This window comes from Heterodontus francisci, chromosome 41 (genome assembly GCF_036365525.1).
Source record: "Heterodontus francisci isolate sHetFra1 chromosome 41, sHetFra1.hap1, whole genome shotgun sequence".
NCBI lineage: Eukaryota > Metazoa > Chordata > Chondrichthyes > Heterodontiformes > Heterodontidae > Heterodontus > Heterodontus francisci.
In genome coordinates this window covers 14,993,473-15,018,203 of record NC_090411.1, presented here as the reverse complement: position 1 = coordinate 15,018,203, position 24,731 = coordinate 14,993,473, and the positions used below count along the sequence as shown (strand labels likewise).

The following is a 24,731-nucleotide window of genomic DNA, read 5'->3' as shown; positions in this document are numbered from 1 at the left end:
CGGGACACACTGTAAATACTGACACTCTCCACAGGACACATTGTAAAGACTGACACAAACCCCGGGACACACTGTCAATACTGACACTATCCACAGGACACATTGTAAAGACTGACACAAACCCCGGGACACACTGTAAATACTGACACTCGCCACAGGACACATTGTAAATACTGACACAATCCCCGGGACACACTGTAAATACTGACACTCGCCACAGGACACATTGTAAATACTGACACAATCCCCGGGACACACTGTAAATACTGACACTCTCCACAGGACACATTGTAAATACTGACACAATCCCCGGGACATATTGTAAATACTGACACAATTCCCGGGACACACTGTAAATACTGACACTCTCCACAGGACACATTGTAAATACTGACACTCTCCACAGGACACATTGTAAATACTGACACAATCCCCGGGACACACTGTAAATACTGACACTCTCCACAGGACACATTGTAAAGACTGACACAAACCCCGGGACACACTGTAAATACTGACACTCTCCACAGGACACATTGTAAATACTGACACAATCCCCGGGACACACTGTAAATACTGACACTCGCCACAGGACACATTGTAAATACTGACACAATCCCCGGTACACACTGTAAATACTGACACATACCCCGGGACACACTGTAAATACTGACACTGTCCACAGGACACATTGTAAATACTGACACAATCCCCGGGACACACTGTAAATGCTGACACAATCCCCAGGACACACTGTAAATACTGACACAATCCCCGGGACACACTGTAAATAATGACACTCTCCACAGAACACATTGTAAATACTGACACAAACCCCGGGACACACTGGAAATACTGACACTCGCCACAGGACACATTGTAAATACTGACACAATCCCCGGGACACACTGTAAATACTGACAATCTCCACAGGACACATTGTAAATACTGACACAATCCCCGGGACACACTGTAAATACTGACACTTGCCACAGGACACATTGTAAATACTGACACAATCCCCGGGACATATTGTAAATACTGACACAATTCCCGGGACACACTGTAAATACTGACACTCTCCACAGGACACATTGTAAATACTGACACTCTCCACAGGACACATTGTAAATACTGACACAATCCCCGGGACACACTGTAAATACTGACACTCTCCACAGGACACATTGTAAAGACTGACACAAACCCCGGGACACACTGTAAATACTGACACTCTCCACAGGACACATTGTAAATACTGACACAATCCCCGGGACACACTGTAAATACTGACACTCGCCACAGGACACATTGTAAATACTGACACAATCCCCGGGACACACTGTAAATACTGACACTCTCCACAGGACACATTGTAAAGACTGACACAAACCCCGGGACACACTGTAAATACTGACACTCTCCACAGGACACATTGTAAATACTGACACAATCCCCGGGACACACTGTAAATACTGACACTCGCCACAGGACACACTGTAAATACTGACACAAACCCCGGAACACACTGTAAATACTGACACTCTCCACAGGACACACTGTAAATACAGACACTCTACACAAGACACATTGTAAATCCAGACACAATCCCTGGGACACACTGGAAATACTGACACTGTCCACAGGACACATTGTAAATATTGACACAATCCCTGGGACTCATTGTAAATACTGACACTCTCCACAGGACACATTGTAAATACTGACACAAACCCCGGGACACACTGTAAATGCTGACACTCTCCACAGGACACATTGTAAATACTGACACAATCCCCGGGACACATTGTAAATACTGACACTCTCCACAGGAAACATTGTAAATACTGACACAATCCCTGGGACACACTGTAAATACTGACACAATCCGCGGCACACACTGTAAATACTGACACTCTCCACAGGACACATTGTAAAGACTGACATAAACCCCGGGACACACTGTAAATGCTGACACTATCCACAGGACACATTGTAAATACTGACACAATCCCCGGGACACATTGTAAATACTAACACTCTCCACAGGACACATTGTAAATACTGACACAATCCCCGGGACACACTGTAAATACCAACACTCTCCACAGGACACATTGTAAATACTGACACGAACCCCGGGACACACTATAAATCCTGACACTCTCCACAGGACTCATTGTAAATACTGACACAAACCCCGGGACACACTGTAAATACTGACACAATCCCCGGGACACACTGTAAATACTGACACTCTCCACAGGACACATTGTAAAGACTGACACAAACCCCGGGACACACTGTCAATACTGACACTATCCACAGGACACATTGTAAAGACTGACACAAACCCCGGGACACACTGTAAATACTGACACTCGCCACAGGACACATTGTAAATACTGACACAATCCCCGGGACACACTGTAAATACTGACACTCGCCACAGGACACATTGTAAATACTGACACAATCCCCGGGACACACTGTAAATACTGACACTCTCCACAGGACACATTGTAAATACTGACACAATCCCCGGGACATATTGTAAATACTGACACAATTCCCGGGACACACTGTAAATACTGACACTCTCCACAGGACACATTGTAAATACTGACACTCTCCACAGGACACATTGCAAATACTGACACAATCCCCGGGACACACTGTAAATGCTGACACTATCCACAGGACACATTGTAAATACTGACACAATCCCTGGGACACACTGTAAATACTGACACAATCCGCGGGACACACTGTAAATACTGACACTCTCCACAGGACACATTGTAAAGACTGACATAAACCCCGGGACAAACTGTAAATGCTGACACTATCCACAGGACACATTGTAAATACTGACACAATCCCCGGGACACATTGTAAATACTGACACTCTCCACAGGACACATTGTAAATACTGACACAATCCCCGTGACACATTGTAAATACTGACACTCTCCACAGGACACATTGTAAATACTGACACGAACCCCGGGACACACTGTAAATCCTGACACTCTCCACAGGACTCATTGTAAATACTGACACAAACCCCGGGACACACTGTAAATTCTGACACAATCCCCGGGACACACTGTAAATACTGACACTTGCCACAGGACACATTGTAAAGACTGACACTTGCCACAGGACACATTGTAAATACTGACACAATCCCCGGGACACACTGTAAATACTGACACAATCCCCGGGACACACTGTAAATACTGACACTCTCCACAGGACACATTGTAAAGACTGACACAAACCCCGGGACACACTGTCAATACTGACACTATCCACAGGACACATTGTAAAGACTGACACAAACCCCGGGACACACTGTAAATACTGACACTCGCCACAGGACACATTGTAAATACTGACACAATCCCCGGGACACACTGTAAATACTGACACTCGCCACAGGACACATTGTAAATACTGACACAATCCCCGGGACACACTGTAAATACTGACACTCTCCACAGGACACATTGTAAATACTGACACAATCCCCGGGACATATTGTAAATACTGACACAATTCCCGGGACACACTGTAAATACTGACACTCTCCACAGGACACATTGTAAATACTGACACTCTCCACAGGACACATTGTAAATACTGACACAATCCCCGGGACACACTGTAAATACTGACACTCTCCACAGGACACATTGTAAAGACTGACACAAACCCCGGGACACACTGTAAATACTGACACTCTCCACAGGACACATTGTAAATACTGACACAATCCCCGGGACACACTGTAAATACTGACACTCGCCACAGGACACATTGTAAATACTGACACAATCCCCGGTACACACTGTAAATACTGACACATACCCCGGGACACACTGTAAATACTGACACTGTCCACAGGACACATTGTAAATACTGACACAATCCCCGGGACACACTGTAAATGCTGACACAATCCCCAGGACACACTGTAAATACTGACACAATCCCCGGGACACACTGTAAATACTGACACTCTCCACAGAACACATTGTAAATACTGACACAAACCCCGGGACACACTGGAAATACTGACACTCGCCACAGGACACATTGTAAATACTGACACAATCCCCGGGACACACTGTAAATACTGACACTCTCCACAGGACACATTGTAAATACTGACACAATCCCCGGGACACACTGTAAATACTGACACTTGCCACAGGACACATTGTAAATACTGACACAATCCCCGGGACATATTGTAAATACTGACACAATTCCCGGGACACACTGTAAATACTGACACTCTCCACAGGACACATTGTAAATACTGACACTCTCCACAGGACACATTGTAAATACTGACACAATCCCCGGGACACACTGTAAATACTGACACTCTCCACAGGACACATTGTAAAGACTGACACAAACCCCGGGACACACTGTAAATACTGACACTCTCCACAGGACACATTGTAAATACTGACACAATCCCCGGGACACACTGTAAATACTGACACTCGCCACAGGACACATTGTAAATACTGACACAATCCCCGGGACACACTGTAAATACTGACACTCTCCACAGGACACATTGTAAAGACTGACACAAACCCCGGGACACACTGTAAATACTGACACTCTCCACAGGACACATTGTAAATACTGACACAATCCCCGGGACACACTGTAAATACTGACACTCGCCACAGGACACACTGTAAATACTGACACAAACCCCGGAACACACTGTAAATACTGACACTCTCCACAGGACACACTGTAAATACAGACACTCTACACAAGACACATTGTAAATCCAGACACAATCCCTGGGACACACTGGAAATACTGACACTGTCCACAGGACACATTGTAAATATTGACACAATCCCTGGGACTCATTGTAAATACTGACACTCTCCACAGGACACATTGTAAATACTGACACAAACCCCGGGACACACTGTAAATGCTGACACTCTCCACAGGACACATTGTAAATACTGACACAATCCCCGGGACACATTGTAAATACTGACACTCTCCACAGGAAACATTGTAAATACTGACACAATCCCTGGGACACACTGTAAATACTGACACAATCCGCGGCACACACTGTAAATACTGACACTCTCCACAGGACACATTGTAAAGACTGACATAAACCCCGGGACACACTGTAAATGCTGACACTATCCACAGGACACATTGTAAATACTGACACAATCCCCGGGACACATTGTAAATACTGACACTCTCCACAGGACACATTGTAAATACTGACACAATCCCCGGGACACACTGTAAATACCAACACTCTCCACAGGACACATTGTAAATACTGACACGAACCCCGGGACACACTATAAATCCTGACACTCTCCACAGGACTCATTGTAAATACTGACACAAACCCCGGGACACACTGTAAATACTGACACAATCCCCGGGACACACTGTAAATACTGACACTCTCCACAGGACACATTGTAAAGACTGACACAAACCCCGGGACACACTGTCAATACTGACACTATCCACAGGACACATTGTAAAGACTGACACAAACCCCGGGACACACTGTAAATACTGACACTCGCCACAGGACACATTGTAAATACTGACACAATCCCCGGGACACACTGTAAATACTGACACTCGCCACAGGACACATTGTAAATACTGACACAATCCCCGGGACACACTGTAAATACTGACACTCTCCACAGGACACATTGTAAATACTGACACAATCCCCGGGACATATTGTAAATACTGACACAATTCCCGGGACACACTGTAAATACTGACACTCTCCACAGGACACATTGTAAATACTGACACTCTCCACAGGACACATTGCAAATACTGACACAATCCCCGGGACACACTGTAAATGCTGACACTATCCACAGGACACATTGTAAATACTGACACAATCCCTGGGACACACTGTAAATACTGACACAATCCGCGGGACACACTGTAAATACTGACACTCTCCACAGGACACATTGTAAAGACTGACATAAACCCCGGGACAAACTGTAAATGCTGACACTATCCACAGGACACATTGTAAATACTGACACAATCCCCGGGACACATTGTAAATACTGACACTCTCCACAGGACACATTGTAAATACTGACACAATCCCCGTGACACATTGTAAATACTGACACTCTCCACAGGACACATTGTAAATACTGACACGAACCCCGGGACACACTGTAAATCCTGACACTCTCCACAGGACTCATTGTAAATACTGACACAAACCCCGGGACACACTGTAAATACTGACACAATCCCCGGGACACACTGTAAATACTGACACTCTCCACAGGACACATTGTAAAGAGTGACACAAACCCCGGGACACACTGTCAATACTGACACTCTCCACAGGACACATTGTAAATACTGACACAAACCCCGGGACACACTGTAAATGCTGACACTCTCCACAGGACACATTGTAAAGACTGACACAAACCCCGGGACACACTGTCAATACTGACACTATCCACAGGACACATTGTAAAGACTGACACAAACCCCGGGACACACTGTAAATACTGACACTCGCCACAGGACACATTGTAAATACTGACACAATCCCCGGGACACACTGTAAATACTGACACTCGCCACAGGACACATTGTAAATACTGACACAATCCCCGGGACACACTGTAAATACTGACACTCTCCACAGGACACATTGTAAATACTGACACAATCCCCGGGACATATTGTAAATATGACACAATTCCCGGGACACACTGTAAATACTGACACTCTCCACAGGACACATTGTAAATACTGACACTCTCCACAGGACACATTGTAAATACTGACACAATCCCCGGGACACACTGTAAATACTGACACTCTCCACAGGACACATTGTAAAGACTGACACAAACCCCGGGACACACTGTAAATACTGACACTCTCCACAGGACACATTGTAAATACTGACACAATCCCCGGGACACACTGTAAATACTGACACTCGCCACAGGACACATTGTAAATACTGACACAATCCCCGGTACACACTGTAAATACTGACACAAACCCCGGGACACACTGTAAATACTGACACTGTCCACAGGACACATTGTAAATACTGACACAATCCCCGGGACACACTGTAAATGCTGACACAATCCCCAGGACACACTGTAAATACTGACACAATCCCCGGGACACACTGTAAATGCTGTCACAATCCCCGGGACACACTGTAAATACTGACACAATCCCCGGGACACACTGTAAATGCTGTCACAATCCCCGGGACACACTGTAAATACTGACACTCTCCACAGGACACATTGTAAAGACTGACACAAACCCCGGGACACACTGTCAATACTGACACTCTCCACAGGACACACTGTAAATACTGAGACAATCACCGGGACACACTGTAAATACTGACACTCTCCGCAGAACACATTGTAAATACTGACACAAACCCCGGGACACACTGGAAATACTGACACTCGCCACAGGACACATTGTAAATACTGACACAATCCCCGGGACACACTGTAAATACTGACACTCTCCACAGGACACATTGTAAATACTGACACACTCCACGGGACACACTGTAAATACTGACACTTGCCACAGGACACATTGTAAATACTGACACAATCCCCGGGACATATTGTAAATACTGACACAGTTCCCGGGACACACTGTAAATACTGACACTCTCCACAGGACACATTGTAAATACTGACACTCTCCACAGGACACATTGTAAATACTGACACAATCCCCGGGACACACTGTAAATACTGACACTCTCCACAGGACACATTGTAAAGACTGACACAAACCCCGGGACACACTGTAAATACTGACACTCTCCACAGGACACATTGTAAATACTGACACAATCCCCGGGACACACTGTAAATACTGACACTCGCCACAGGACACATTGTAAATGCTGTCACAATCCCCAGGACACACTGTAAATACTGACACTCTCCACAGGACACACTGTAAATACTGAGACAATCCCCGGGACACACTGTAAATACTGACACTCTCCACAGAACACATTGTAAATACTGACACAAACCCCGGGACACACTGGAAATACTGACACTCGCCACAGGACACTTTGTAAATACTGACACAATCCCCGGGACACACTGTAAATACTGACACTCTCCACAGGACACATTGTAAATACTGACACAATCCCCGGGACACACTGTAAATACTGACACTTGCCACAGGACACATTGTAAATACTGACACTCTCCACAGGACACATTGTAAATACTGACACAATCCCCAGGACACATTGTAAATACTGACACTCTCCACAGGACACATTGTAAATACTGGCACAATCCCCGGGACACACTGTAAATACTGACACTCTCCACAGGACACATTGTAAATACTGACAAAATCCCCGGGACATATTGTAAATACTGACACTCTCCACAGGACACATTGTAAATACTGACACAATCCCTGGGACACACTGTAAATACTGACACAATCCCGGGGACACATTGTAAATACTGACACTCTCCACAGGACACATTGTAAATACTGACACAATCCCCGGGACACACTGCAAATACTGACACTCTCCACAGGACACATTGTAAATACTGACACAATCCCTGGGACACACTGTAAATACTGACACAATCCCCGGGACACATTGTAAATACTGACACTCTCCACAGGACACATTGTAAATACTGACACAATCCCTGGGACACACTGTAAATACTGAGACAATCCCCGGGACACATTGTAAATACTGACACTCTCCACAGGACACATTGTAAATACTGACACAATCCCTGGGACACACTGTAAATACTGACACTCTCCACAGGACACATTGTAAATACTGACACTCTCCACAGGACACATTGTAAATACTGACACAATGCCCGGGACACACTGTCAATACTGACACAATCCCTGGGACATACTGTAAATACTGACACTCTCCACAGGACACACTGTAAATACTGACACAATGCCCGGGACATACTGTCAATACTGACACTCTCCACAGAACACATTGTAAATACTGACACAATCCCCAGGACACACTGTAAATACTGACACTCTCCACAGGACACATTGTAAATACTCACACAAACCCCGGGACACACTGTAAATACTGACACAATCCCCGGGACACACTGTAAATACTGACACTCTCCACAGGACACATTGTAAATACTGACACAATCCCCGGGACATATTGTAAATACTGACACAATTTCCGGGACACACTGTAAATACTGACACTCTCCACAGGACACATTGTAAATACTGACACTCTCCACAGGACACATTGTAAATACTGACACAATCCCCGGGACACACTGTAAATACTGACACTCTCCACAGGACACATTGTAAAGACTGACACAAACCCCGGGACACACTGTAAATACTGACACTCTCCCCAGGACACATTGTAAATATTGACACAATCCCTGGGACTCATTGTAAATACTGACACTCTCCACAGGACACATTGTAAATACTGACACAAACCCCGGGACACACTGTAAATGCTGACACTCTCCACAGGACACATTGTAAATACTGACACAATCCCCGGGACACATTGTAAATACTGACACTCTCCACAGGACACATTGTAAATACTGACACAATCCCTGGGACACACTGTAAATACTGACACAATCCGCGGGACACACTGTAAATACTGACACTCTCCACAGGACACATTGTAAAGACTGACATAAACCCCGGGACACACTGTAAATGCTGACACTATCCACAGGACACATTGTAAATACTGACACAATCCCCGGGACACATTGTAAATACTGACACTCTCCACAGGACACATTGTAAATACTGACACAATCCCCGGGACACACTGTAAATACCAACACTCTCCACAGGACACATTGTAAATACTGACACGAACCCCGGGACACACTGTAAATCCTGACACTCTCCACAGGACTCATTGTAAATACTGACACAAACCCCGGGACACACTGTAAATACTGACACAATCCCCGGGACACACTGTAAATACTGACACTCTCCACAGGACACATTGTAAAGACTGACACAAACCCCGGGACACACTGTCAATACTGACACTATCCACAGGACACATTGTAAAGACTGACACAAACCCCGGGACACACTGTAAATACTGACACTCGCCACAGGACACATTGTAAATACTGACACAATCCCCGGGACACACTGTAAATACTGACACTCGCCACAGGACACATTGTAAATACTGACACAATCCCCGGGACACACTGTAAATACTGACACTCTCCACAGGACACATTGTAAATACTGACACAATCCCCGGGACATATTGTAAATACTGACACAATTCCCGGGACACACTGTAAATACTGACACTCTCCACAGGACACATTGTAAATACTGACACTCTCCACAGGACACATTGTAAATACTGACACAATCCCCGGGACACACTGTAAATACTGACACTCTCCACAGGACACATTGTAAAGACTGACACAAACCCCGGGACACACTGTAAATACTGACACTCTCCACAGGACACATTGTAAATACTGACACAATCCCCGGGACACACTGTAAATACTGACACTCGCCACAGGACACATTGTAAATACTGACACAATCCCCGGTACACACTGTAAATACTGACACAAACCCCGGGACACACTGTAAATACTGACACTGTCCACAGGACACATTGTAAATACTGACACAATCCCCGGGACACACTGTAAATGCTGACACAATCCCCAGGACACACTGTAAATACTGACACAATCCCCGGGACACACTGTAAATGCTGTCACAATCCCCGGGACACACTGTAAATACTGACACAATCCCCGGGACACACTGTAAATGCTGTCACAATCCCCGGGACACACTGTAAATACTGACACTCTCCACAGGACACATTGTAAAGACTGACACAAACCCCGGGACACACTGTCAATACTGACACTCTCCACAGGACACACTGTAAATACTGAGACAATCCCCGGGACACACCGTAAATACTGACACTCTCCACAGAACACATTGTAAATACTGACACAAACCCCGGGACACACTGTAAATACTGACACTCGCCACAGGACACATTGTAAATACTGACACAATCCCCGGGACACACTGTAAATACTGACACTCTCCACAGGACACATTGTAAATACTGACACAATCCCCGGGACACACTGGAAATACTGACACTCGCCACAGGACACATTGTAAATACTGACACAATCCCCGGGACACACTGTAAATACTGACACTCTCCGCGGGACACATTGTAAATACTGACACAATCCCCGGGACACACTGTAAATACTGACACTCGCCACAGGACACATTGTAAATACTGACACAATCCCCGGGACACACTGTAAATACTGACACTCTCCACAGGACACATTGTAAATACTGACACAATCCCCGGGACACACTGTAAATACTGACACTCTCCACAGGACACATTGTAAATACTGACACACTCCACGGGACACACTGTAAATACTGACACTTGCCACAGGACACATTGTAAATACTGACACAATCCCCGGGACATATTGTAAATACTGACACAATTCCCGGGACACACTGTAAATACTGACACTCTCCACAGGACACATTGTAAATACTGACACTCTCCACAGGACACATTGTAAATACTGACACAATCCCCGGGACACACTGTAAATACTGACACTCTCCACAGGACACATTGTAAAGACTGACACAAACCCCGGGACACACTGTAAATACTGACACTCTCCACAGGACACATTGTAAATACTGACACAATCCCCGGGACACACTGTAAATATTGACACTCGCCAGAGGACACATTGTAAATACTGACACAATCCCCGGTACACACTGTAAATACTGACACAAACCCCGGGACACACTGTAAATACTGACACTGTCCACAGGACACATTGTAAATACTGACACAATCCCCGGGACACACTGTAAATGCTGACACAATCCCCAGGACACACTGTAAATACTGACACAATCCCCGGGACACACTGTAAATGCTGTCACAATCCCCGGGACACACTGTAAATACTGACACAATCCCCGGGACACACTGTAAATGCTGTCACAATCCCCAGGACACACTGTAAATACTGACACTCTCCACAGGACACACTGTAAATACTGAGACAATCCCCGGGACACACTGTAAATACTGACACTCTCCACAGAACACATTGTAAATACTGACACAAACCCCGGGACACACTGTAAATACTGACACTTGCCACAGGACACATTGTAAATACTGACACTCTCCACAGGACACATTGTAAATACTGACACAATCCCCAGGACACACTGGAAATACTGACACTCGCCACAGGACACTTTGTAAATACTGACACAATCCCCGGGACACACTGTAAATACTGACACTCTCCACAGGACACATTGTAAATACTGACACAATCCCCGGGACACACTGTAAATACTGACACTTGCCACAGGACACATTGTAAATACTGACACTCTCCACAGGACACATTGTAAATACTGACACAATCCCCAGGACACACTGTAAATACTGACACTCGCCACAGGACACATTGTAAATACTGGCACAATCCCCGGGACACACTGTAAATACTGACACTCTCCACAGGACACATTGTAAATACTGACAAAATCCCCGGGACATATTGTAAATACTGACACTCTCCACAGGACACATTGTAAATACTGACACAATCCCTGGGACACACTGTAAATACTGACACAATCCCGGGGACACATTGTAAATACTGACACTCTCCACAGGACACATTGTAAATACTGACACAATCCCCGGGACACACTGCAAATACTGACACTCTCCACAGGACACATTGTAAATACTGACACAATCCCTGGGACACACTGTAAATACTGACACAATCCCCGGGACACATTGTAAATACTGACACTCTCCACAGGACACATTGTAAATACTGACACAATCCCTGGGACACACTGTAAATACTGACACAATCCCCGGGACACATTGTAAATACTGACACTCTCCACAGGACACATTGTAAATACTGACACAATGCCCGGGACACACTGTCAATACTGACACAATCCCTGGGACATACTGTAAATACTGACACTCTCCACAGGACACACTGTAAATACTGACACAATGCCCGGGACATACTGTCAATACTGACACTCTCCACAGAACACATTGTAAATACTGACACAATCCCCAGGACACACTGTAAATACTGACACTCGCCACAGGACACATTGTAAATACTGACACAATCCCCAGGACACACTGTAAATACTGACACTCGCCACAGGACACACTGTAAATACTGACACTCTCCACAGGACACATTGTAAATACTGACACAAACCCCGGGACACACTGTAAATACTGACACAATCCCCGGGACACACTGTAAATACTGACACTCTCCACAGGACACACTGTAAATACTGACACAATCCCCGGGACACACTGTAAATACTGACACAATCTCCGGGACACATTGTAAATACTGACACTCTCCACAGGACACACTGTAAATACTGACACAATCCCCGGGACACACTGTAAATACTGACACAATCTCCGGGACACATTGTAAATACTGACACTCTCCACAGGACACACTGTAAATACTGACACAATCCCCGGGACACACTGTAAATACTGACACAATCTCCGGGACACATTGTAAATACTGACACTCTCCACAGGACACACTGTAAATACTGACACAATCCCCGGGACACACTGTAAATACTGACACAATCTCCGGGACACATTGTAAATACTGACACTCTCCACAGGACACATTGTAAATACTGACACAATCCCCGGGACACACTGTAAATACTGACACTCTCCACAGGACACATTGTAAATACTGACACAATCCCCGGGACACACTGTAAATACTGACACAATCCCCGGGACACACTGTAAATACTGACACAATCCCCGGGACACATTGTAAATACTGACACTCTCCACAGGACACATTGTAAATACTGACACAATCCCCGGGACACACTGTAAATACTGACACTCTCCCAGGGACACATTATAAATATTGACATACTCCCTGGGTCACATTGTAAATACGAATACACTCCATGGGATAGACTTTAAATACTGACACGCCATGGGACACACTGCAAATACTGACATACTCCTCGGGACACATTGTCAATACAGCCAATCTCCCCAGAGCTCATTGTAAATATTGACACTCTCCCCGGGATACACTGGAAATTCTGACACTCTCCCCGGGACACCCTTATTTATTCAAGGGTGTAACTGCAAGCTGGTCAGTTTCATATCTGTGGTGTGTAAGGTTTCAGAAACGATAATCAGGAATAAAATCAGTGGACACTTGGAGAGGTTTGAGTTAATTAAGGATAGCTGGCACAAACTGTAAAAGGCAGATAGTGCTTGATGAATATAATTGAATTTTTTGATGAAGTAACAGGGAAGGTTGATGAAGGGAATGCAATGTTCCGAAAGCCTTTGACAAAGTACCACATAAAAGGCTGGTTAATAAAATTGAGGCTCATGGAATTGGAGGGTCAGTGTCAGTTTGGATAAAATATTGATTTAAGTCATAGTCATAGAGTTATACAGCACAGAAACAGGCCCTTCGGCCCATCGAGTCTGTGTCGGCCATCAAACACCTAACTATTCTAATCCCATTTTCCAGCACTTGGCCCATAGCCTTGTATGCTATGGCGTTTCAAGTGCTCATCTAAATACTTCTTAAATGTTATGAGGCTTCCTGCCTCAAACATCTCTTCAGGCAGTGCGTTCCAGATTCCAACCACCCTCTGGGTGAGACAATTTTTCCTCAAATCCCCTCTAAACCTCCTGCCCCTTACCTTAAATCTATGCCCCCTGGTTATTGACCCCTCCGCTGAGGGAAAAAGTTTCTTCCTATCTAACCTATCAATGCCCCACGTAATTTTGTATACCTCAATCAGGTCTCCACTCATCCTTCTCTGCTCTAAGGAAAACAACCCTAGCCTTTTCAGTCTCTCTTCATAGCTGAAATGCTCCAGCCCAGGCAACATCTCGGTGAATCTCCTCTGCACCCTCTCCAGTGCAATCACATCCTTCCTATAGTGTGGTGACCAGAACTGTACACAGTACTCCAGCTGTGGCCTAACTAGCATTTTATACAGCTCCATCATAACCTCCCTGCTCTTATATTCTATGCCTCGGCTAATAAATGCAAGTATCCCATATGCCTTCCTAACCACCTTATCTACCTCTGCTGCTGTCTTCAGTGATCTATGGACATGTACACTAAGGTCCCTCTGACCTTCTGTACTCCCTAGGGTCCTACCATCCATTGTATATTCCCTTGCCTTGTTAATCCTCCCAAAATGCATCACCTCACACTTCTCAGGATTAAATTCCATTTGTCACTGCTCTGCCCATCTTACCAGCCCATCTATATCGTCCTGTAATCTAAGGCTTTCCTCCTCACTATTTACGACACCACCAATTTTCATGTCATCTGCGAACTTACTGATCATACCTCCTATATTCACGTCTAAATCATTAATGTACACTACAAACAGCAAGGGTCCCAGCACTGATCCCTGCAGTACACCACTGGTCACAGGCTTCCAATCGCAAAAACAACCCTCAACCATCACCCTCTGCCTCCTGCTACTAAGCCAATTTTGGATCCAATTTGTCAAATTGCTCTGGATCCCATGGGCTCTTACCTTCTTAATCAATCTCCCATGCGTGACCTTATCAAAAGCCTTACTGAAATCCATGTAGACTACATCAACTGCTATATCCTCATTTACACATCTTGTCACCTCCTCGAAAAATTCAGTCAGGTTTGTTAGACACAATCTCCCCCTGACAAAGCCATGCTGACTATCCCTGATTAATCCCTGCCTCTCCAAGTAGAGATTAATCCTGTCCCTCAGAATGTTTTCCAATAGTTTCCCAACCACTGATGTTAGACTCATTCTCTTTGGCCTCCTTTTCTCGAGAGACAATGGGTAAGCGCCTGGGGGTGGTCAGTGGTGTGTGGAGCAACGCCTGGAGTGGCTATAAAGGCCAATTCTAGAGTGACAGGCTCTTCCACTGGTGACTCACTGGCTTGTAATTACCTGGTTTATCCCTGCTACCCTTCTTGAATAATGGTATCACATTCACTGTCCTCCAATCCTCTGGCACCTCTCGTGTGGCCAGAGAGGATTTGAAAATTTGTGTCAGATCCCCTGCTATCTCCTCCCTTGCCTCACATAAGAGCCTGGGATACATCTCATCTGGGCCTGGGGATTTATCCACTTTTAAGCCCGCTAAACCAGCGAATACTTCCTCCCTTTCAATGCTATTATGTTCCAGTATATCATCATCCCCCTCCCTAATCTCTCCACCTACATCGTCCTTCTCTGCAGTGAACACAGATGAAAAGTAATCATTTAAAACCTCACCTATGTCCTCCGGCTCCACACAAAGATTGCCACTTTGGTCCCTAATGGGCGCTACTCTTTCCCTGGTTATCCTCTTGTCCTTAATATATTTATAAAACGCCTTAGGATTTTCCTTTATCTGACCCGCCAGTGTTTTTTCATGTCCCCTCTTCGCTCTCCTAATTACTTTTTTAAGTACCCCCCTACACTTTCTATACTCCTCTCGGACCCCCGCTGTTTTCAGCACTCTGAATCTGCCATAAGACTCCTTTTTTTTCCTGATCCAATCGTCTATATCCCTTGACATCCAGAGTTCCCTGGAATTGTTGGTCCTACCCTTCACCTTAACGGGTACATGTTGGCCCTGAACTCTCACTATTTCATCTTTGAATGATTCCCACTGGTCTGATGTTGATTTTTCCTACAAGTAGCTGTTCCCAGTCCACTTTGGCCAGATCCTGTTTTATCATATTGAAATCGGCCTTCCCCCAAATCAGTACCTTTATTTCTGGCCTGTCTTTGTCCCTTTCCATAACTACTTAATTATGGGCGGCACAGTGGCGCAGTGGTTAGCACTGCAGCCTCACAGCTCCAGCGACCCAGGTTCAATTCTGGGTACTGCCTGTGTGGAGTTTGCAAGTTCTCCCTGTGTCTGCGTGGGTTTCCTCCGGGTGCTCCGGTTTCCTCCCACATGCCAAAGACTTGCAGGTTGGTAGGTAAATTGGCCATTAGCAATTGCCCCTAGTGTAGGTAGGTGGTAGGGAAATATCGGGACAGGTGGGGATGTTGTAGGAATATGGAATTAGTGTAGGATTAGTATAAATGGGTGGTTGATGTTCGGCACAGACTCGGTGGGCCGAAGGGCCTGTTTCAGTACTGTATCTCTAAAACTAAAAAACTAAAACTACTTTAAATCTTACAGAGTTATGGTCACTATCCCCGAAATGCTCCCCCCCTGACACTTCTACCACGTGTCCAGCTTCATTCCCTAGGATTAGGTCCAGTACTGCCCCTTCTCTTGTAGGACTTTCTACGTACTGGTTCAAAAAGCTCTCCTCGATGCTTTTTAAGAATTCCGCCCCCTTTAAGCCTTTTGCACTGAGACTATCCCAGTTGATATTAGGGACTTAAGGACATATAGCAGCGAGTGGCGTTCCCAAAGGGTCAGTGCTAGGACCACTGCTTTTTTTAATATATATAAATGGCTTTGATATTGGAATAGACTTTCAAACTTTGTCGATGATGCCAATCTTGGAAGTGTGGCAAAAGAAATGAGGATGATACCATCGACCGCAACAGGACAACACACAGGCTGGCAGAATGGGCAGACAAGTGGCAGATGGAACTTAATTCAGACAGCTGTGAGGTGATGCAGTTTGGAAGAAGGGATACGGAGATTGAATATAGACTTAATGTCACATGTTAATGAGTGAGTAGGGACAGAGGGACGTGAGGATTCCTGTGCATAGATCTTTGAAGGTGGTAGGACATATTGAGAGAGTGGTTAGAAAAGCATATGGGATCTTAGGCTTCATAAATAGATGTGTTGAGTATAAAAGCAGGAACGTAAACCTTTATAAAGCTCTGGTTAGGCCCCAACTAGAGTACTGAGCCCAGTTCTGGTTACGGACATTTTAGGAAGCATGTGAGGGTCCTTGCGAGGGTGCAGAGGAGATTTACCAGAACGGTTCCAGGGATGGGGGATTTTAGCTACAAGGTTAGGTTGGAGAAGCTGGGATTGTTCTCCTTGGAGCAAAGGAGATTGAGGGGAAATTTGATAAAGATGCATAAGATTATGATAGGTTTGGACAAGGTAGACAAAGAAAAGCTCTTCCCATTAGTTGATGATACAAGATCTAGGGGGCACAGATTTAAGGTTTTGGGCAAGAGATCCGGGGGATGTAAGGAAGAATATTTTACGCAGTGATTGGTAATGACTTAGAACTTGCTGCCTACAAGAATGGTGGAAGTGGAGAAGACCAATGAATTCCCAAAAAAATTGCATGGGCAATGGACGGAAATACACTTGCAGGACTATTGGAATAGAAAGAAGGAATGGGACTGAGTGGTTTAATCTACAGAGAGATGGCATGGACTTGATAGTCTGAATGACCATCTTTGAGGCTGCAATGACTCTGTAACTCTCTATTTAGCACACTCTGAGCCTCTGTTACTCTCTATGAACACACTCTGAGCCTCTGTTACTCTCTATGAACACACTCTGAGCCTCTGTTACTCTCTATGAACACAATCCAAGCCTCTGTTACTCTCTGCGAACACACTCTGAGCCTCTGTTACTCTCTATGAACACACTCCGAGTCTCTGTTACTCTCTATAAACACACTCTGAGTCTCTGTTACTCTCTATGAACACACTCCGAACCTCTGTTACTCTCTATATAACACACTCCAAACCTCTGTTACTCTCTATATAACACACTCCAAACCTCTGTTACTCTCTATATAACACACTCCAAACCTCTGTTACTCTCTATAAAACACATTCTCAGCCTCTGTTACTCTCTATATAACACACTCCAAACCTCTGTTACTCTCTATAAAACACATTCTCAGCCTCTGTTACTCTTTATATAACACATTCCGAGCCTCTGTTACTCTGCATAAATGCACTCCAAGTCTCTGTTACTCTCTGTATAACACACTCCGAGTCTCTGTTACTCTCTATATAACACACTCCGAACCTCTGTTACTCTCTATATAACACACTCCGAGCCTCGGTTACTCTTTATATGACACACTCCAAACCTCTGTTACTCTCTATATAACACACTCCGAACCTCTGTTACTCTCTATAAAACACATTCTCAGCCTCTGTTACTCTCTGTATAACACACTCCAAGCCTCTGTTACTCTCTATATAACGCACTCCAAGCCTCTGTTACTCTCTATATAACACACTCCGAGTCTCTGTTATTCTCAACATAACACACTCCAAGCCTCTGTTACTCTCTATATAACACACTCCGAGTCTCTGTTATTCTCAATATAACACATTCCGAGCCTCGGTTACTCTTTATATAACACACTCCAAACCTCTGTTACTCTCTATATAACACACTCCGAACCTCTGTTACTCTCTATAAAACACATTCTCAGCCTCTGTTACTCTCTATATAACACACTCCGAGTCTCTGTTATTCTCAATATAACACACTCCAAGCCTCTGTTACTCTCTATATAACACACTCCGAGTCTCTGTTATTCTCAATATAACACACTCCAAACCTCTGTTACTCTCTATATAACACACTCCGAACCTCTGTTACTCTCTATAAAACACATTCTCAGCCTCTGTTACTCTCTATATAACACACTCCGAGTCTCTGTTATTCTCAATATAACACACTCCAAACCTCTGTTACTCTCTATATAACACACTCCGAACCTCTGTTACTCTCTATAAAACACATTCTCAGCCTCTGTTACTCTCTATATAACACACTCCGAGTCTCTGTTATTCTCAATATAACACACTCCAAGCCTCTGTTACTCTCTATATAACACACTCGAGTCTCTGTTATTCTCAATATAACACATTCCGAGCCTCTGTTACTCTGCATAAATGCACTCCGAGCCTCTGTTACTCTCGATATAACACTTTCTAAGCCTCTGTTATTCTCTGTACAACACACTCTACATAATATACCCTCAGACTGTGTTACACTAGACTTGACATGACAGCCTTGGAACACATACTGACAAAAGGATTGATTCTATGTAAACCTGTTGCTCTGTTAAACAGTGTACTTACCATGTATGCATTATCAGAATCAGCAGGCTCTGCATTATGTGGTCTGTTCTCCTGCTGGGATTCAGTGTTGTTTGGCATCTAGAAAACAGGGAGTCTTAATGTACAGAATACTTAGACAAAAGCATTTGTATTCTGATCTTGTTTGCAACTGATTCGAACAAATAAACTGAACAAACCTGGAGAAATCAGCATCAGATATTTATTTACCAATTTATTTACCTCTGCGCAAAAAGTGAATGATTCAACTCAACATCCAAACTGTAACACCCCTCCTCGGGAATATTAATAACAACCTGTAACACCCCTCCTCGGGAATATTAATAACAACCTGTAACACCGCTCCTCGGGAATATTAATTACAACCTGTAACACCCCTCCTCGGGAATATTAATTACAACCTGTAACACCCCTCCTCAGGAATATTAATTACAACCTGTAACACCGCACCTCGGGAATATTAATTACAACCTGTAACACCCCTCCTCGGGAATATTAATAACAACCTGTAACACCCCTCCTCGGGAATATTAATTACAACCTGTAACACCCCTCCTCGGGAATATTAATAACAACCCGTAACACCCCTCCTCGGGAATATTAATTACAACCTGTAACACCCCTCCTCGGGAATATTAATTACAACCTGTAACACCCCTCCTCGGGAATATTAGTTACAACCTGTAACAGCCCTCCTCAGGAATATTAATAACAACCCGTAACACCCCTCCTCGGGAATATTAATTACAAACTGTAACACCCCTCCTCGGGAATATTAATAACAACCTGTAACACGCCTCCTCGGGAATATTAATTACAAACTGTAACAACCCTCCTCGGGAATATTAATTACAACCTGTAACACCCCTCCTTGGGAATATTAATTACAACCCGTAACAACCCTCCTCGGGAATATTAATAACAACCCGTAACACCCCTCCTCGGGAATATTAATTACAACCTGTAACACCCCTCCTCGGGAATATTAATAACAACCTGTAACACCCCTCATTGGGAATATTAATTACAAACTGTAACACCCCTCCTCGGGAATATTAATAACAACCTGTAACACCCCTCCTCGGGAATATTAATTACAACCTGTAACACCCCACCTCGGGAATATTAATTACAACCTGTAACACCCCTCATTGGGAATATTAATTACAAACTGTAACACCCCTCCTCGGGAATATTAATTACAACCTGTAACACCCCTCCTCGGGAATATTAATTACAACCTGTAACACCCCTCATTGGGAATATTAATTACAAACTGTAACACCCCTCCTCGGGAATATTAATTACAACCTGTAACACCCCTCCTCGGGAATATTAATTACAACCTGTAACACCCCTCATTGGGAATATTAATTACAAACTGTAACACCCCTCATTGGGAATATTAATTACAACCTGTAACACCCCTCCTCGGGAATATTAATTACAAACTGTAACACCCCTCATTGGGAATATTAATAACAACCTGTAACACCCCTCCTCGGGAATATTAATTACAAACTGTAACACCCCTCCTCGGGAATATTAATTACAACCTGTAACACCCCTCATTGGGAATATTAATTACAACCTGTAACACCCCTCATTGGGAATATTAATAACAACCTGTAACACCCCTCCTCGGGAATATTAATTACAAACTGTAACACCCCTCCTCGGGAATATTAATTACAACCTGTAACACCCCTCCTCGGGAATATTAATTACAACCTGTAACAGCCCTCCTCGGGAATATTAATTACAACCTGTAACACCCCTCCTCGGGAATATTAATTACAACCCGTAACAACCCTCCTCGGGAATATTAATAACAACCCGTAACACCCCTCCTCGGGAATATTAATAACAACCTGTAACACCCCTCCTCGGGAATATTAATAACAACCCGTAACACCCCTCCTCGGGAATATTAATTACAACCTGTAACACCCCTCCTCGGGAATATTAATTACAACCTGTAACACCCCTCCTCGGGAATGTTAATAACAACCTGTAACACCCCTCCTCGGGAATATTAATTATAACCTCTAACACCCCTCCTCGGGAATATTAATTACAACCCGTAACAACCCTCCTCGGGAATATTAATAACAACCCGTAACACCCCTCCTCGGGAATATTAATAACAACCTGTAACACCCCTCCTCGGGAATATTAATAACAACCCGTAACACCCCTCCTCGGGAATATTAATTACAACCTGTAACACCCCTCCTCGGGAATATTAATTACAACCTGTATCACCCCTCCTCGGGAATATTAATTACAAACTGTAACACCCCTCCTCGGGAATATTAATTACAACTGTAACACCCCACATTGGGAATATTAATTACAACTGTAACACCCCTCATTGGGAATATTAATTACAACCTGTAACACCCCTCCTCGGGAATATTAATTACAACCCGTAACACCCCTCCTCGGGAATATTAATTACAACCTGTAACACCCCTCCTCGGGAATATTAATTACAACCTGTAACACCCCTCCTCGGGAATATTAGTTACAACCTGTAACAGCCCTCCTCAGGAATATTAATAACAACCCGTAACACCCCTCCTCGGGAATATTAATTACAAACTGTAACACCCCTCCTCGGGAATATTAATAACAACCTGTAACACGCCTCCTCGGGAATATTAATTACAAACTGTAACAACCCTCCTCGGGAATATTAATTACAACCTGTAACACCCCTCCTTGGGAATATTAATTACAACCCGTAACAACCCTCCTCGGGAATATTAATAACAACCCGTAACACCCCTCCTCGGGAATATTAATTACAACCTGTAACACCCCTCCTCGGGAATATTAATAACAACCTGTAACACCCCTCATTGGGAATATTAATTACAAACTGTAACACCCCTCCTCGGGAATATTAATAACAACCTGTAACACCCCTCCTCGGGAATATTAATTACAACCTGTAACACCCCACCTCGGGAATATTAATTACAACCTGTAACACCCCTCATTGGGAATATTAATTACAAACTGTAACACCCCTCCTCGGGAATATTAATTACAACCTGTAACACCCCTCCTCGGGAATATTAATTACAACCTGTAACACCCCTCATTGGGAATATTAATTACAAACTGTAACACCCCTCCTCGGGAATATTAATTACAACCTGTAACACCCCTCCTCGGGAATATTAATTACAACCTGTAACACCCCTCATTGGGAATATTAATTACAAACTGTAACACCCCTCATTGGGAATATTAATTACAACCTGTAACACCCCTCCTCGGGAATATTAATTACAAACTGTAACACCCCTCATTGGGAATATTAATAACAACCTGTAACACCCCTCCTCGGGAATATTAATTACAAACTGTAACACCCCTCCTCGGGAATATTAATTACAACCTGTAACACCCCTCATTGGGAATATTAATTACAACCTGTAACACCCCTCATTGGGAATATTAATAACAACCTGTAACACCCCTCCTCGGGAATATTAATTACAAACTGTAACACCCCTCCTCGGGAATATTAATTACAACCTGTAACACCCCTCCTCGGGAATATTAATTACAACCTGTAACAGCCCTCCTCGGGAATATTAATTACAACCTGTAACACCCCTCCTCGGGAATATTAATTACAACCCGTAACAACCCTCCTCGGGAATATTAATAACAACCCGTAACACCCCTCCTCGGGAATATTAATAACAACCTGTAACACCCCTCCTCGGGAATATTAATAACAACCCGTAACACCCCTCCTCGGGAATATTAATTACAACCTGTAACACCCCTCCTCGGGAATATTAATTACAACCTGTAACACCCCTCCTCGGGAATGTTAATAACAACCTGTAACACCCCTCCTCGGGAATATTAATTATAACCTCTAACACCCCTCCTCGGGAATATTAATTACAACCCGTAACAACCCTCCTCGGGAATATTAATAACAACCCGTAACACCCCTCCTCGGGAATATTAATAACAACCTGTAACACCCCTCCTCGGGAATATTAATAACAACCCGTAACACCCCTCCTCGGGAATATTAATTACAACCTGTAACACCCCTCCTCGGGAATATTAATTACAACCTGTATCACCCCTCCTCGGGAATATTAATTACAAACTGTAACACCCCTCCTCGGGAATATTAATTACAACTGTAACACCCCACATTGGGAATATTAATTACAACTGTAACACCCCTCATTGGGAATATTAATTACAACCTGTAACACCCCTCCTCGGGAATATTAATTACAACTGTAACAGCCCTCATTGGGAATATTAATTACAACCTGTAACACCCCTCCTCGGGAATATTAATTACAACTGTAACACCCCTCATCGGGGATATTAATTACAACCTGTAACACCACTCCTTGGGAATATTAATTACAACTGTAACACCCCTCCTCGGGAATATTAAT

The 24,731-nt window shown here is 44.2% G+C and overlaps 1 protein-coding gene across 2 annotated transcripts in view; it reads right to left on the bottom strand.

Annotated features, from left to right (window-relative positions):
- LOC137353263 (uncharacterized) overlaps positions 1-24,731 on the bottom strand; it is a 191,920-nt gene that overhangs the window by 78,994 nt on the left and 88,195 nt on the right. For both annotated transcript variants that reach the window (XM_068019339.1, XM_068019338.1), the window contains one exon: positions 20,287-20,364. In XM_068019339.1, the coding sequence (XP_067875440.1) occupies positions 20,287-20,364 (78 nt within the window). The remainder of the gene's footprint in view (positions 1-20,286; positions 20,365-24,731) is intronic.